Consider the following 18,983-nt stretch of genomic DNA (forward strand, 5'->3'; position numbering starts at 1 on the left):
TAATTGTTCTGTAAAAAAAAGTTTTAAAATTTTTACTCTTTCTTGTAATGTTCAAAAATCTCTCTTGAATTTCTCTACTAAATTCTTACATTATTTAATAATGAAACATTAAAAATGCAAAGCAGCTTTTTCTAATAATCCAATAAATCAAAAAATAGATTTTACTTATTAAAATCAAATAAAATTTGTGTATTTCCGTTCTTAAAATTTCAGTATTTTATGTAGTTAAATTGAATCATCAAATTGTTCAGAAAAATTACGACTGTTTTTTATATTGTGTTCCAGTTTTCTTTCTCTATTTTTATATAAATATTAAATTCTTTTAATATACAAAATAATAATTTGCATAAAACAAAAGTATAATATTTTTATGCATAATAGATCTTTTTACAATTGGATATTTTGCAATTTCAAAACATGATGCATGAACAGTGTTTTGTCTCAGTTATGAATGAAAATTGTGAAATTTGTTTCCACTACCTCTTTCCATAGTAAGCACAACTCCAGTGCACTTAATACATTAATACAAGATTATGTTTAAGATAATGATTATAACTATTTTTTTAATCATGTGTTATGTTGATGGTGTATTTGTAAATAATAATTTTATGAAGTATAGGGCATTTTGTTTTAAACATCATTTGTGTTTAAGACAAAGAGTAAATGATTATTTTTCAGCAGACTTAAAGGTTTGAATTTACAGGTATAAATTTGTCAGTCCAATTTAATCTAGATATTTTTTCCTAGATTTAATAGTTAATTTTAATGAGTATTTTGACAACAGGTAAAAGTAATGGGATGGTTTTTATTGGATTTAGCACTGACAGTTTAATCACATTAAGATTTCTGAATTTGTATTTCTCTAGAAAGTATTGGAGACATAGAAAAATTCTAAAATATTTTCTATATTTATCTAAACATAGTCATTAATTCTTGTAAAAGGATCGCCAGGTAAGCGCAACAATGCACAAATTGCAACAACGTATCAAAGAGCATAAATATACGATTAATAAGAAACTTGACAACACCGTGCTATCGTCTTATGCAACGCAACACGACATTCAAGTCCATTGGGATTGGGCGGAAATTATTAAACCTACGACAAATTTACATACAATGAAATATCTGGAGAAATTAGAGATCTTTAAGGCACACAAGAAAACTGGTTGCATCAACCATAGAGATGCGGACTCTTTACCTATCTAAACATAGAATTAGTGTATGTAGTAAATAATGAAAACTTTAGATGCACAATGATTTTTGACATTTTTGGGATAGAGAAATGTGCTTTATAAGACAGAAAATATGATATAAGGACCTTGAATAAGTTTTCGCTGTTCTTTAACAGATGGCATTACCAGAACCACATGTGTTTATTTGTAGATGGTGACGCATCTGTAAGGAAGTACAATAAGCGACCTTGAAATTCAGTATATATCATTTCACCAAAGTGTAAACAACTTATTTTTTCATTGTGTTAAACATGTCTAGTTTCATGCCAAAAAAAAGAGTATTTGCGGGGAATTTTATTGCACTAATTTATTCAAAAAAAATCTGCAGCTGAAGCACGCAGAATTCTTGTTGAGACTTACGGCGACCATGCTCTGTCGGAAACAACATGCAGAGATTGGTTTAGACACTTCAAAAATAATGATTTTGATGTTGAAGATAAAGAACGATCTGGTGCACCAAAAAAGTTTGAAGACAAGGAATTAGAGGCATTACTTCATGAAGACTCATGTCAGACGCTAGCTGAACTTGCAGAATCATTAGGAGTTGATCACACAACAGTTTCGAAACGTTTAAAAGGATTAGGAATGATTCAAAAGCAAGGACATTGGGTGCCGTACGAGTTGAAGCCGAGAGATGTCGAACGGCGTCTTTTCACATGTGAACAGCTGCTTCAACGGCAGAAAAGGAAAGGTTTTCTGCATCGTATCGTGACAGGTGACGAAAAATGGATACACTACGATAACCCTAAGCGTAGAAAATCGTGGGGTAAGCCCGGTCATGCATCAACATCGTCAGCAAGGCCGAATATCCATGGTTCGAAGCTTCTGCTCTGCATTTGGTGGGATCAGCTAGGTGTAGTTTATTACGAGCTGCTCAAACCAAACGAAACTATCACGGGAGATCGCTATCGACTACAATTGATGCGTTTGAGCCAAGCATTGAAGGAAAAACGGCCGCTATATGAGCAGAGACACGACAAAGTGATTTTGCAACATGACAATGCTCGGCCACATGTTGCACAACCGGTGAAAACGTACTTGGAAACGCTTAAATGGGAAGTCCTACCCCACCCGCCATATTCACCAGACATCGCCCCTTCCGATTATCACTTGTTCCGATCGATGTCACATGGCCTGGCTGAGCAGCACTTTCGTTCTTATGAAGATGCCAAAAAATGGGTTGATTCTTGGATAGCCTCAAAAAACGTGTCGTTTTTCCGACATGGAATTCAAATGCTGCCAGAACGATGGGAGAAAGTAGTGGCTAGTGATGGACAATACTTTCAGTGACGTGTTTATTACAACTTTTTTAAAATAAAGTGTTAATTTTCACAAAAAAACAGCGAGAACTTATTCAAGGTCCTTATATATATATATAAATAATTTCACAATTTATCATCATTCACTCATGATAGAATATAATAAATGTTTATAGTTAAAATAGTAAAAACATTAACCCCTGATCATATGCAATTTCTTCATGCAATTGCATGAATAAGGTGGTGGTTCCTTGCTGATTTTTCATATATAATTATACTGCATGTACTTGCCATTCTTCAAATTTGTTGATCATGAAGAATCCTGTGACATATATTTTTTTCTACACATCCCAAATTTCAACATCATAAGCTGTTTATTTTACAAGATATTGTTTTATTTACAGAACTATCCTTTAGCCTTTTCTCTAGAGCCCTTCAAACTTTGTGATAGCATGAGCCAATATGAAATGAGTTCAGCTGGAAATAAATTAGAGGAGGGCTGGGGTGTTTCTAGGAAAGCCTGGAAAATGATTTTTCTGTATTTTTTCAGGCAGAAAGAAAATTTGCAAAAAAAAAAAAAAAAAAATTAATTTATCACAATCAAGTACTACTAACTGAAGTGTTCTAGCCAGTTCAAAGATTCTTTCTATCTCAGCTTGAACTTCAGCTAGACATGATGATCGACTATTGGACCTTTCCATAATGGCACATTTACTTGGATTATTTAGGAGGGATCGCTTTGCCAATGATATGTCTGCTGTTACTCTAGTAATTATAATCCTTCCTTCAAAGCGATGCTTCAAGAAGTCGAAGAGAGCTTTCTGCATCATGTCCGTGACCTCATAGCCCTTTAGGGATGGTCCAACTAGAACCACAGGCCGCATTGAAGGCACTACATCATACGGGGGAATGTTCTCTGACTTCTTGAAAAATGGCTTTTCCAACACAATGGCATCACAACACCTCCAGCAAAAGAAAAGGAAAAGCCATTTTTCAAGAAGTCAGAGAACATTCCCCCGTATGATGTAGTGCCTTCAATGCGGCCTGTGGTTCTAGTTGGACCATCCCTAAAGGGCTATGAGGTCACGGACATGATGCAGAAAGCTCTCTTCGACTTCTTGAAGCATCGCTTTGAAGGAAGGATTATAATTACTAGAGTAACAGCAGACATATCATTGGCAAAGCGATCCCTCCTAAATAATCCAAGTAAACGTGCCATTATAGAAAGGTCCAATAGTCGATCATCATGTCTAGCTGAAGTTCAAGCTGAGATAGAAAGAATCTTTGAACTGGCTAGAACACTTCAGTTAGTAGTACTTGATTGTGATACAATCAATCATCCTTCTCAACTTGGAAAAACATCATTAGCACCAATTATAGTTTATGACAAAATTTCTTCACCAAAGCTATTGAAGTTGACCAGAATGGTTTGGATTCCAAAAAATTAATTGTTTAATGTTATAGCATGCTGGCTGTTTTATGGAGAGAAGCATTCAAGGTCATGCATGTCATTACACCATACATAGCTGACAAACTTCTGTGACATCATGCATACCTCTTGTGGTAATCATGAGGACCATTGTGGTGGTCACATGATTACCAGATCTGATAATGTTGGGCCATCAAAAATGATGTCAGGACAGAGAATTGACAATTTATGTATGCAATTGTTTGTCACTAAAGAAAATTTGTACACAATTACATGCATAAAGTGGCAATATTCTATAGCAGTTTGTTAAGAGCCTGTGATATGCAGAAAAAGATTATTGACTGAAATTTTTATACAGTTAGATGGATAGCATATAGCATGGGATTATTATAGAAGTACAACTAAAAAAGTCAACTTGTTGAAAAATGCCCAAGAAAAACAACCAGTAGGTGTGGAAAATCATCATTACTATATGTTATCACAAGTTAATGAATTAGATGAATATTGAGCATTGCAATATGCGTTGTTTTTATTGCTTATCTAGGATAAGAATGAAGAACAATATTCTCTAACTCAAGCATAAATTTGAATTTTAGATTAGATATTCCAACAGTATTAATTGTAAATTTTTTTTTAAAAATTGCAGTATTAACTATAGTAGAATCTTGATTATCCGGGCCTCTATTATCCAGATTACCGATTATCTGGATTGTTCAAAATAAACAAAAATTTTACAAATTTGCTGATTTGCACTTGGCGAATTACAACACTGTTTATGTATGTGATGGAATGCATAACATTTTTTGTTTCAACAATGTCTCACTCAGCACAGTGGTCATAAACTCTTAAATATATTTTGTGTCGTAATAAAAATATAACTTGACGTACGTATTTATAAATAATTTATACTCAAATTACATCATTTTTATAACCAAGGGCGGCGTAAGGCATGGGCAACGTGGGCCACCACCTATGCCTCGCAGTCCGAAGGGCCTCGCGCCTTGAAGGTTAATGAATTACTTAAAAGCTGAGAATGCGACGAAAAAATTTTACTCGTCATAAAACGATAAATAGTTTGTCAAATTTTTATTCATAAAAATGCAGTTTCAACTGCTTTTTATTTTATAAAATCCGTCTTCTTGAGCCGCCAGAGGGCCTTTTAAACAATAGCTAGTCTGTTAGCGCTAGTCAGTAGTAGTCCAAATTCAATAAAACATTTGTTTCTTGAAAATTTGATCACGATTTAAATACAGTATTTATTTTTAATATTACCGATATGTCATCGAAAAGAAAACATGTTGTATTATCATTAAAAGACAAATTAAAGTATTTGTTTCGATTATCCGGATTTTTCTTTATCTGGACTACCTTCATCCCCAATTAGTCCGGATAATCGAGGTTCTACTGTATTTGATTTTTAGCTATATTTTTAATTATAAAATTATATTTTAGTATGATAAAGAAAAGGAAAAAGAAGAGGGAGAAGGTGATGATGATGATGGAGAAGTTTCTGATGTAAGTAATGAGTATGAAATTATATTCATTATCTTAAAAGTAATTAATTTGCTGATATAAAAATTAGTATGAATGAATAAAACTTGTATAATAAATGTAGGATGATGATCTAGAGGAAGGAGAAGTGAAAGATCCTAATTCAAGTCGAAAATCACAACCAAGACCTATTTGCAGATTTTATAATAAAGGACAATGTACTTGGGGTACTTCGTGTAGATTTATTCATCCAGGTGTAAATGACAAAGGAAATTACAACATGTTTGGTCCACCCAGGCAGTATAGTGTAGGAATGGGACCACCACCAGGTATGGGTCCACCACCTGGTCCTACACCAAACCAAATGGGTCCAATGTCTTTGGTAAGAATTTAATGGATTACATAAAATTTATTTTAATAATGCAATGATTTCTTTTGTAGATGTACTTTTTGAGTTTTTATAATAATTGATTCCATGAAAACCATGTAAATTAAGTTAAGGAAAGCTATTTAAAATAGTGATTTGTTCCATATTCTCAACTACAGTGTTTTACTTTACTCTTACTGAGGTTTTATTTTCCTTAATATAGGTCTACAAGTGCATAAAAGTTACTGATAACAAAAATTATATACTTTTTGATGTAACTATATATATTGTTTATTTCCATAAACTTGATAGTTTAACGTTATTTAAAATTTTTAAATATTTTAAGTGAATTCACATAAATGAAAGTATTACTATAATCTTAAAAATAATATATAAAAATATGTATACTGTTTAATAATAATTTTGAATGATATTACATGTCTGTACCAATTAAGGCAAGATCTTATTAATTATGCAGGCTTTTTTGAAATTAATGGTTGTATACAGTAGAGTCCTGTACAACATAGGGAATTCATTATACATTATAGGAAATCGCATTATCGAAACCTGCATTATTACATGGTTTATGGAAGTTTGAACTTTGGCCTATAAGTTGAAGGGAAAAAAACGTATACGTCTGATCGACAAAATTTGAGGGTGTTGCTTGCTTTATTTGCACATTGTATGGGCATTTCATTTTTTTAATACAGGTATATCTCAAGTTACGTCATTCTCGATTATACATCATTTGTCAAAAAATATATGGTAAAATAAAAATCAAGTTTAAGTCATTTTATTTGACTTTACGTCTGTCTGCCACAAATATTGAAGTTGTAATATCACTAGAAAAGCGTTAAAGCACATAAAATCATATTAAAATATGTACATTTACAGTAAATGTTAATATAATTATCAGAAATCCTAGAGAACGAAACATGAAAACATCTGTGTTTCTGTGTTGTTATCTTATTAGCAGTCTTTATAAGTGCTCAGTATTGGTGTTTTCCACGGTAGCTCCAATATCTAACATTTGGCATCGTTGTCAGCACAACTCGATATTGGTAAATTTAATATAAATTAGTTTATTTTCTACTGTCGCAAGATAATTTTAATAACTGTATTTGTTATTTAACCATACAAAATCATCTTATTTTATAATGTCTTAGAGCAAACCACATTCACAAATAGAGTCTGCAATGTACTATAAACATCGCCAAATTGTACACATTTACAATACATTTACAAGTATGTATTGTACGTACATGAATTCATAAATTTAGATTACTTTTTTCCGTACTATATTAAAAACTAAAATTTATTTGTTTGTAAGCTTAAAATAGATTCTTATTAGCCATATATTATTAAAAATGCATTTATAAATGAAATACAGAACTGGGAATGGTTATTTGTGGTTTAGCCTAGTGACAAGTAAATTCGNTGCATATAAAACTGAATATATTTACTTCTTTAGCATGCCTAAGTCCACGTTCCCATGCTGATTCACTAACAGGAACATCAGATGGAGGTGGAGGTGGTGGAGGAAGGTAATCAGGTACATTAGGAGGCTAATATTAAATAAATTATATAAATTTTATTTTATAAAAATGATTCTGCATTAGAACTTATAGTATTATGCATAAAATCAAAACTAAATTATAAATAATAATATTTTTTTATGTTAAAATAATCAGTTCTATATTATTCTCTATCTATTAAGTGCGCTATAAATCAATAAATACATCATAAATTTCATATAGTAAAATAGATCAATAAATCCATTAAATAATCCACTAATTATTTATGTTTATTTTCTGGTTATTTATTTTTAGTTTATACATATTGATTAATATCACAGAACAAACATTAAATCATATCACAGAAACAATCAGAAAATCCATCAATTATGCTGCTACTTAAATAAATTTGGATCATGATAAATTCAGTTTAAGTAATAATGGAATATATCAAAATCAATCGTACAATGTGATTAATCTGTATCCTACCCTTAAACATTATCATAAATATTAAAGTAATGAATATATAACCCAATTCTAGTCACAAGTACTATAAGACAACTTGATAAGCCCAATGATCCAAGTACTTTTAATATTTGAGATTGCCATCAAGTATTCAATAAATGGCGAGCTGCAGAGTAAGGCACAAATAAATACAAAATTCCAGTAGTCATCAGAATGCAAATCTAAACTGTTCAAAATGCCAAGACAGCACTAAACAATTTGAAATCATCCTAATTCTAAAATTCTTATTATAAGCCAGTTAATTAAAATTCATACTAAATATATTTGTTTTTTACTAAAATAATAATAAAATTGGTAAATAGAAATTTACCAAAATTCCAATAGAAGTAACAATTTTGTCCTTTTAGATTATCAAAACAACATACAGGGTGGTTATAATTAAAGTTGTCCTACTCAGACCTGTAGAATCCGTTCTCGTGGACGTATTTTGATGAAACTTGGTATATACATTACACGAATGATGGGGAAAAGGAAAATGCAAAAAAAAAATATTTAGTTTAAATTTTTACTGTTAGGTGAAAAAATGGCACATGAAGAACAAGAAACATAAAATGGAAACATGCAAAAGGTTTTTATTCACAACATTTGTTCAATGTGCAATGCATTTGCATCAATTACATGTTCAAAACGCCTTACAATGCTGTAAGGCATTATTTTGAACACATGACTGATGCAAATTGATTGCATTGTAAGGCATTTTGAACATGTAATTGATGCAAATGCATTGCACATTGAACAAATGTTGTGAATAAAAACCTTTTGCATGTTTCCATTTTATGTTTCTTGTTCTTCATGTGCCATTTTTTCACCTAACAGTAAAAATTTAAACTAAATATTTTTTTTTTGCATTTTCCTTTTCCCCATCATTCGTGTAATGTATATACCAAGTTTCATCAAAATACGTCCACGAGAACGGATTCTACAGGTCTGAGTAGGACAACTTTAATTATAACCACCCTGTATGTTGTTTTGATAATCTAAAAGGACAAAATTGTTACTTCTATTGGAATTTTGGTAAATTTCTATTTACCAATTTTATTATTATTTTAGTAAAAAACAAATATATTTAGTATGAATTTTAATTAACTGGCTTATAATAAGAATTTTAGAATTAGGATGATTTCAAATTGTTTAGTGCTGTCTTGGCATTTTGAACAGTTTAGATTTGCATTCTGATGACTACTGGAATTTTGTATTTATTTGTGCCTTACTCTGCAGCTCGCCATTTATTGAATACTTGATGGCAATCTCAAATATTAAAAGTACTTGGATCATTGGGCTTATCAAGTTGTCTTATAGTACTTGTGACTAGAATTGGGTTATATATTCATTACTTTAATATTTATGATAATGTTTAAGGGTAGGATACAGATTAATCACATTGTACGATTGATTTTGATATATTCCATTATTACTTAAACTGAATTTATCATGATCCAAATTTATTTAAGTAGCAGCATAATTGATGGATTTTCTGATTGTTTCTGTGATATGATTTAATGTTTGTTCTGTGATATTAATCAATATGTATAAACTAAAAATAAATAACCAGAAAATAAACATAAATAATTAGTGGATTATTTAATGGATTTATTGATCTATTTTACTATATGAAATTTATGATGTATTTATTGATTTATAGCGCACTTAATAGATAGAGAATAATATAGAACTGATTATTTTAACATAAAAAAATATTATTATTTATAATTTAGTTTTGATTTTATGCATAATACTATAAGTTCTAATGCAGAATCATTTTTATAAAATAAAATTTATATAATTTATTTAATATTAGCCTCCTAATGTACCTGATTACCTTCCTCCACCACCTCCACCTCCATCTGATGTTCCTGTTAGTGAATCAGCATGGGAACGTGGACTTAGGCATGCTAAAGAAGTAAATATATTCAGTTTTATATGCAAATAATTTTAAATTTAGACTATTTATTTATTATTATAATTAATACTTTTAGATTGTTTAAATTTTTTCAAACGCTTTTTATTTTACCACTGGACAGGCAGTATTATACTGCGAATATATCAATCATATTCCATTTTGGTTTGATCTACAGTAGTGGATGTGCTTATGTAACTAAAGTCATGTGTTTATAAATTAGCCACCCCAATTTGGGACACACTATTTAACAGCTATTTACGCTGAGTTTTCTTTTTCTTGAGGTTCACTCTGTTTCATTTCTCTCTATAGACTAAGACATAAGGCAAATTAGAATCTTATGCTTCTACCAGATTTGATTCATGCATGATTTATAGGAACTTTCAAACTCTCATTTGAATAAGGTGGTGACTAGTGACAAATGATAATGATATCACCAATATGAAATAAATTCTGTGCATGTATTAAATTAGAATGCAGAATGTATAAATAATATATATTATGGCTGAAATATAAAATATAACTAAAAACATTAAATGTATGTCATGTAATAAATATAATAGAAAAGTTTTAGAATAATACTTAGCATGTGCAGNTTAGTATGAATTTTAATTAACTGGCTTATAATAAGAATTTTAGAATTAGGATGATTTCAAATTGTTTAGTGCTGTCTTGGCATTTTGAACAGTTTAGATTTGCATTCTGATGACTACTGGAATTTTGTATTTATTTGTGCCTTACTCTGCAGCTCGCCATTTATTGAATACTTGATGGCAATCTCAAATATTAAAAGTACTTGGATCATTGGGCTTATCAAGTTGTCTTATAGTACTTGTGACTAGAATTGGGTTATATATTCATTACTTTAATATTTATGATAATGTTTAAGGGTAGGATACAGATTAATCACATTGTACGATTGATTTTGATATATTCCATTATTACTTAAACTGAATTTATCATGATCCAAATTTATTTAAGTAGCAGCATAATTGATGGATTTTCTGATTGTTTCTGTGATATGATTTAATGTTTTTCTGTGATATTAATCAATATGTATAAACTAAAAATAAATAACCAGAAAATAAACATAAATAATTAGTGGATTATTTAATGGATTTATTGATCTATTTTACTATATGAAATTTATGATGTATTTATTGATTTATAGCGCACTTAATAGATAGAGAATAATATAGAACTGATTATTTTAACATAAAAAAATATTATTATTTATAATTTAGTTTTGATTTTATGCATAATACTATAAGTTCTAATGCAGAATCATTTTTATAAAATAAAATTTATATAATTTATTTAATATTAGCCTCCTAATGTACCTGATTACCTTCCTCCACCACCTCCACCTCCATCTGATGTTCCTGTTAGTGAATCAGCATGGGAACGTGGACTTAGGCATGCTAAAGAAGTAAATATATTCAGTTTTATATGCAAATAATTTTAAATTTAGACTATTTATTTATTATTATAATTAATACTTTTAGATTGTTTAAATTTTTTCAAACGCTTTTTATTTTACCACTGGACAGGCAGTATTATACTGCGAATATATCAATCATATTCCATTTTGGTTTGATCTACAGTAGTGGATGTGCTTATGTAACTAAAGTCATGTGTTTATAAATTAGCCACCCCAATTTGGGACACACTATTTAACAGCTATTTACGCTGAGTTTTCTTTTTCTTGAGGTTCACTCTGTTTCATTTCTCTCTATAGACTAAGACATAAGGCAAATTAGAATCTTATGCTTCTACCAGTTTTGATTCATGATTTATAGGAACTTTCAAACTCTCATTTGAATAAGGTGGTGACTAGTGACAAATGATAATGATATCACCAATATGAAATAAATTCTGTGCATGTATTAAATTAGAATGCAGAATGTATAAATAATATATATTATGGCTGAAATATAAAATATAACTAAAAACATTAAATGTATGTCATGTAATAAATATAATAGAAAAGTTTTAGAATAATACTTAGCATGTGCAGTATTTTTAGTTTATTCTGACTCTACTTCTTATATCTCCACCACCATACTATTGTATTGATACTAAAATGCTAACTATCATTGGCTTCCTGAAGCAAGAATTTTAGTATTAATAATAATTTGATTCTACTATTCAAATTTTTGTTGTTTCTTTAATCTATGTACCTATAAATTAATGTATTAAGAAATATTTCAAAATGGCACCATAAATATATTATCTATAGCTAATGAAGAAAGCCATTAGGAGAAAAGAGCAAGAACCAGATTTTGAAGAAAAACGTTTAAATCTGACTATAGATGGAAATGATAGTGCAGGAGAGGAGTTTGATAAAGAGGATGACTATTATAACAGAAGTCCATCTTATCGAAGACCACCAGATGTCTATAATTATTATAGGTAAATTAATTATTTTGAAGTATGTATTATTTTAAAACAAGATATTATCATTAAAATGTAAACAAATATATTATATTATATTATACATTTTATTCATGAATTTTTGTAGATATGATGAAATAAGAGATTATGAAATTCCTGTTCATGATCCCAGAGAACATTGGCGTGCAGGTCGTTATGAAAATTTTGAAGTTAGATGGCCAAAACGAGAATTAGAGCAACGAGTAAGCAAAATAAATTATTTTCCAGAATTTTCTTATTAAGAATTGCTTTCAAGGATATTACTTACATTTACCAAAATTTTTTATTTGTGAATTTTTGAGAATCAGTTTAGTTGTTTATCATAACTTAACTCTTTAGAAAAAATTACTATAAATTAAAAAATTATGACATTTCTTTTACCTCTATTTTACTTTACTAAAATATAATTTAATTTTGTTTTATTTACTATAAATCATATTCTTAAGTGAATCTTTCCTCTGCCAATTCTATTGAAATCAACATAATCTTAGAAGGGCATTATAAAGCATCAAATTGTAAACAATATATAATTAATTTCCTCAAATTTATCTATTCTGTTTAAAATTATTCTATTTGTACTTGTTTTTAACATTCTGATAAGTAACTTTCAAGAATATTGACATCTATTTTAGCTAGTTTTTTTTTACAACACACTAATTTTTTTTAAATTATTGATTGTAAGAATAATTATAGTTTATTCTCAAAATGTTATAATGAAAACTATTTGTTTTTATGTATTTTTATAAAAATTTTTATATTCAATATGAGCATTTTATCTAAATTTATGTAGGAGCATCGACAAAAGGAACGAATTCGATCACACAGAAGATCATATGAGAGAGAAAAGTAAGAAATGATTATATTGAATTAATTTGAATTGAAATAGATGACAGAAAACTTTGTATCATTGCTGATACATTTGGTCCTATACTAAATATCTCTTGGAAAATTACATCTATCATTAATTATATATTGAAATATATATTGTTGGAATATTTATAATAAATAATGTAACACATTATTTCACTTCTGTTTTACTGTAGAGATTGCAGTTTTGAAACTAAATATTGTATATAAATTTGTTCCAATTTATAAAATGTCTTATAAAAATAAATACAATAGAAATGTATTAAGAATATATTAAGAATTTTACTATTTCAATAAAAATTGTCTGTGAATATCGTATATAACATGAAAAATATTTAACAAAATATATAAATCCTTTTATATCATCAATATAAGTTTTAATGTGCTTAGAAAAACTTACAAATAGGAAATTTTTTCCTGTTTATATTATATTTGATTTCTGAACAGCTGGACAGCTCAAAACACATTAACTTTTTCTCAAATCATAGATTAATAATTAATGATTAAATATATTGCTAGTGACAGATGTAATTCCTAAATTATTTTCTATACTACCAGTGATGCATATGGTTATCAGTATAATAATAGTATAAAAACTATATTTAACAGATATATATTTAGTTTATTTTGCTATGATTTTTGTTTGACATAGGATGGGTAGAAGAAGTGCAGAAAAGGAACGATGGAGAGAAGATAGATATTCTGAAGTTCAGTCAAATAGAACAAGAGGTGATGAATGGAGAGATCCATGGAGAAGGTTTGTTATAAAATTTAAAAATAGAGAATTTATTTTTCTAAAAGTGGAAAATAAAATTAATAGTATTTTTAATTAGTATGTTACTGCTACACCCTTCCTACATTTTGTGATAAGTTACTATCATGGTGACATGTCATAGTCAACAGTAACTATATCAATTTGATACTCAGTAGTAAATATAGTTTAACAAACAAAAAAGAAATAAATGAAAATTTTTCAGTTAATGTATTAAATTTTCATTAAGCTGCAATTTGAAAAATTATAGACCTATAAATTCGTCTATAACTGTCGTCATCTGTCTTTCCTTAATCTTGAAAGGAGTTAGATAGATGTAAGATGAGACCAGATATGGAAACCTTAGGGGCAGGAGACCCCGATTAACTATATATGAACGTTATATCCAAACCAGAAGTCATGTTAGTTCAATTCAAAAATTTTTCCCTGAAAGATGTTAGATGGATGACTGGCATGACACTATTGTTAAAGGAAAAGTATTGTGTACAGGCATTATGATGATGTCACAATAAATAATTGCTCATTTTTTAATATAATTTTGTTTAGTGTTAAACAAACTTATGATTATCAAGTAAACTGTCTTGATGATGATTGGCATAGTACCAGTATTGACAGTATGGTACAATCCACCAACACAATAATAATAATTTATTTTACTGGCTATTTTATATTCTCATTATGCACAATTATAGTCTAGATGAATTATTGTTTGTAATTTTGCTTTTCTAAATGGTTCATAAGCAGCTTATCATTGTGTCTATGACACTTTATCTTGTCCTGGTGACAATTCAAAAATTTCAAATATTTTGTGTGTATGAATTGTAAAATTCATATACTGTATTGAATTTTGCACATAAGTGTTAGTAAATATGTGTAGTTCTCAGAAAAAAAATTTTATCTGCTTAAATATTCTTAATTTCATTTGTATATGTTAGGCTCAAAGACCAAAATTGCTCATTGAGCAAAAAAAACGACCACAATGCGTTGTGGTCATTTCAAAATGGCCATAAAGTGAAATTCGTGTCATGGCATTTGTAAAAACAACCACAAAGCGAAATTCGTGTTGTGGCTTTCATGATATTTGACCACTACATGTTGTTGTGATTAACAAAAGCCATAACGCATTCTGAACATTAGCTGATGCAACCACAATACAGTTTGTAACTTTAAAATATGGATTCTAGGCTCAAAACATTTTTATTTACAATTTTTAATGCCAAACAACATTAGTTCTACAAGTTTACCTAGAAATTTAATTTTCATGATTAAAAAAATTTTCAAGAAATAAAATATATGGAGAAAAATACACACTTGTTTCTTTTGTTTCATTAAAAAGTGCTAAAGGTCTAATTACATATACTTGTAGGTGCTTGATATACTATACGTGATAAAATAAAAATCAGCTGCTAAAGTTAAAAACCACTGTGCAACGGATTTATTATGGTTAAAAGCCATCACACGTTCTAGATATTAACTAATAATGAGCGATGATAAGAAAATTAAATTTTATTTTTCATTATTACTTATTTATCTTCAATCATTTTATATATGCAGGTAACAAAATTATTCACCATATACAGAAATTTAACTTGGTTACTTTACAACAACATTTAATTATTCATGCATTTTATGTTCTTTGAGCAACATTTGCATTTTTATCAATATAGTATCTTTTACAGTGACACATTATAAACTCTTGCTTACTTCCAGATGTTAACATGGATGTTGAGCAAAGTGTTAATAAAGATGAGGGTGCGTTCTGAATGTTAATAAAGTTACTGTAGAAATTGTAAATTCATTACGAGCATAAAGTTGATCAAGAGTTTTCTTGTTTCCTAACTGGTGGATTAATGCTCATAACAACAGCTAAAACATTTCTGGGAGCTGCACGTCTCCTATCAACATTAGGCACCCTAACTAAAATAATAATAACCAATTTCAACTGCAGAAAATTACCTTAAATTGAGAATACTCTCTGAGCTCGAGCTCAAGCTTGAATAAAAAGAAATAAGAGGAACAATTCTATGACACAAATCCCTGTACTATTATTGTGAAATAATAATCAGAACAATTCTTATTGTTTTGAAAATTTTAATAACTAAAATGTCTTAGGATTTTTAGGCTTTATCAGAGGTATTAATTTACATCTGATATGGAGAGTGCCAATGGCTCAATGGCATGAAGGTTGAGAAAAGCAAAATCCTACTTGGATGTAATATACAGTAATACCTTGGTTTTCGTTGACGTCAGTTTCAGATTTCGCTGATTGTTTTTGGATGGATTATCGACAAAAATTGAAGTATCACTGTACAGTGTACACCCATGTACTAAGCATCAATCTGCATATTTCTTTAGCTTCTGTTGTCCTATCTCAAAACCCTCTAGTTATAGGGAAAAACAGAATACTTTTAGGCTAAAACTTTTTCCAGCGAAACTTGTGGAGCGATGAGTAACAGCATCAGAACACAGGGTAGTTTTACCCTAGATTTACCCTAAATATAAGACTACCCGAAACATTAGTTGAGAGATTGAAATTACTCTAGAAAAGGCAGCAGTGGTCAAGAATGAACACAATACAAACTAGTGTTTGCAATGCGCCCGTTGACAAGTTACAGTCTATTCTTTGTATTGTGGTTGCATCAGCTAACGTTCAGAATGCATTATGGCTTTTCTTAATCACCACAATGTGTAGTGGTCAAATATCGTGAAAGCCATGACGCGGATTTTGCTTTGTGGTTGTTTTGAAACGACCACAATGCGTTGTGGTTGTTTTTTTTGCTCAATGAGTGATTTTGGTCTTTGAGCCTAACATATATATATAATTTCTATGTTTGTTTATGTAGATGGTGATGGAAAATATAAATATATACTTTAATTTAATTACATACTAAACTACAAATTTTGTATTTTTTTTTTCTTTCATAAGTTTTGAGATAACATTGTAATGAAAGAAAAAATTTTTGCATATTTTTAATCAATTATTATTCATTACTTTAAAAAAATAATATCAACCAACAAAACTAACAAACAGAAAATTTATAAACCTGATTTTTTCATATTAGTTAAAATAGTTATGCAGTTTTGATTTAATAATCACATTTAAATACATAACAACAATTTGATTTTAAAAAATTTACAATCAATATCTGCAACTTTATGAACTTTACCTTTCAGTGACAAAAAATTATACTATTCAACTTTGAACTAGAAATTTTTTTTAATATAATAAGGAATAAACAAAAATAATTATATTTTGACTTTTAATAAATTCCAAAATTAATTTCTGAGAAGTTATATTGTTTGTATGAACATAAAATTGAAATCAAATTTTTTTTTATTGTAATTGTAATTTGTCAATTTTTAAATTGCACAAATTTATTCTTTCATTTTGCAATTTGTCATTTTTTATTAACTTCTTAAATTTTGCACTTTGAAGTACTTTCCAAATAAGGTGTAACTGTAATGCTATCATCTAAAATCTTTAATCTTTAATTTTTTTTTCTCTTCTTACCAGGTGTACTGTACATTGCAATGGACAGAATTTATTTCAATTGCCAAAGCACTAAAAGTAATAAAATTAGTCCTTGGTAAATCACTACTCAATTTCCTGCTTAATACTGTATCACCAACTTAAAAAAAATTTCTCACTCACACAAGAACAGCAACATTTCCCTTTTTGAAATCACTTATGTTCATATAGTTAATCAAATAGTTTATTTTAGCATTTATACACGAAAGATTTCATATTGCTGTTAAAAATGAGCCCACCAGTAACCAAGCATTTCCATTCCCTGAACACTAGGAGTTCAGTCGTAGGTTTGCACCTCACCAGGTTGGGCTGGCCATATGGAGTTTTCTGGGTTTTCTCCACATCTGTAACACCTGAATAGGGGTCAGTTACCCTATTCAGGAAGGCATTCACTCTAGGCCAATTGCCCGAGTGTTGCATTGCCATAATTTAATAAAACAAACAAAGAAACTTAAAAATGTTAACAAAATTCATTTATAATCTTAGTTCGAAACATGTTTATCTCAATCTAACTTTATAATATCAAGTATCTTTATTTTATATAATCTTATTTAAATTACAATGGTATACATATGTACTTATTCTTAATTTTAGGTCAAAGACTCCAAAGGGAAGACGTAGTCGTTCAAGGGGGCGTTCCCGGCGATCATATTCATCTGTTTCTTCTCGATCATATATATCACAGTAAGTTAAAATTTTTTGTTAGAAATTAATTTTATTCAGAAAAGTATTAAAATCAAATATAAAGCAGGATTCTAATAGAATTTTAAAAATAAATTAATTAAAATTAAAATTTGTTAATTATAAATCTATATAATTCATCAACTGATAAAGCCAGCATGACTGAAAGATTAAAAATTTAATTTAAATATTTATGTGAATGATAAAAAATGTTTTAAAACAATCAAATAAGAATTAATTATATTTAGTTATTAATTAAAGTAACAAATATTAAATCTCCACAAAAAGAATTTTCTTCAAGTAAATTGAGAAATTCTTTTTTGAAAGACAATAAATCATTTATTATTGTCTTTCAAAAATTTTTTATAATTAATAACTAAATATAATTAATTCTTATTTGATTGTTTTAAAACATTTTTTATCATTCACATAAATATTTAAATTAAATTTTTAATCTTTCAGTCATGCTGGCTTTATCAGTTGATGAATTATATAGATTTATAATTAACAAATTTTAATTTTAATTAATTTATTTTTAAAATTCTATTAGAATCCTGCTTTATATTTGATTTTAATACTTTTCTGAATAAAATTAATTTCTAACAAAAAATTTTAACTTACTGTGATATATATGATCGAGAAGAAACAGATGAATATGATCGCCGGGAACGCCCCCTTGAACGACTACGTCTTCCCTTTGGAGTCTTTGACCTAAAATTAAGAATAAGTACATATGTATACCATTGTAATTTAAATAAGATTATATAAAATAAAGATACTTGATATTATAAAGTTAGATTGAGATAAACATGTTTCGAACTAAGATTATAAATGAATTTTGTTAACATTTTTAAGTTTCTTTGTTTGTTTTATTAAATTATGGCAATGCAACACTCGGGCAATTGGCCTAGAGTGAATGCCTTCCTGAATAGGGTAACTGACCCCTATTCAGGTGTTACAGATGTGGAGAAAACCCAGAAAACTCCA

General features: G+C 28.8%; 1 protein-coding gene across 5 annotated transcripts in view; it reads left to right on the top strand.

Annotated features, from left to right (window-relative positions):
* LOC111628737 (zinc finger CCCH domain-containing protein 18-like) overlaps positions 1–18,983 on the top strand; it is a 70,223-nt gene that overhangs the window by 28,418 nt on the left and 22,822 nt on the right. For all 5 annotated transcript variants that reach the window (XM_023372575.1, XM_023372573.1, XM_023372576.1 and 2 more), the window contains exons 3-10: positions 5,373–5,435; positions 5,536–5,793; positions 9,616–9,717; positions 11,954–12,126; positions 12,236–12,350; positions 12,938–12,993; positions 13,667–13,771; positions 17,910–17,999. In XM_023372575.1, the coding sequence (XP_023228343.1) occupies positions 5,373–5,435; positions 5,536–5,793; positions 9,616–9,717; positions 11,954–12,126; positions 12,236–12,350; positions 12,938–12,993; positions 13,667–13,771; positions 17,910–17,999 (962 nt within the window). The remainder of the gene's footprint in view (positions 1–5,372; positions 5,436–5,535; positions 5,794–9,615; positions 9,718–11,953; positions 12,127–12,235; positions 12,351–12,937; positions 12,994–13,666; positions 13,772–17,909; positions 18,000–18,983) is intronic.

This window comes from Centruroides sculpturatus, unplaced genomic scaffold (genome assembly GCF_000671375.1).
Source record: "Centruroides sculpturatus isolate CEXI.00-Female unplaced genomic scaffold, Cexi_2.0 scaffold453, whole genome shotgun sequence".
Lineage (NCBI taxonomy): Eukaryota > Metazoa > Arthropoda > Arachnida > Scorpiones > Buthidae > Centruroides > Centruroides sculpturatus.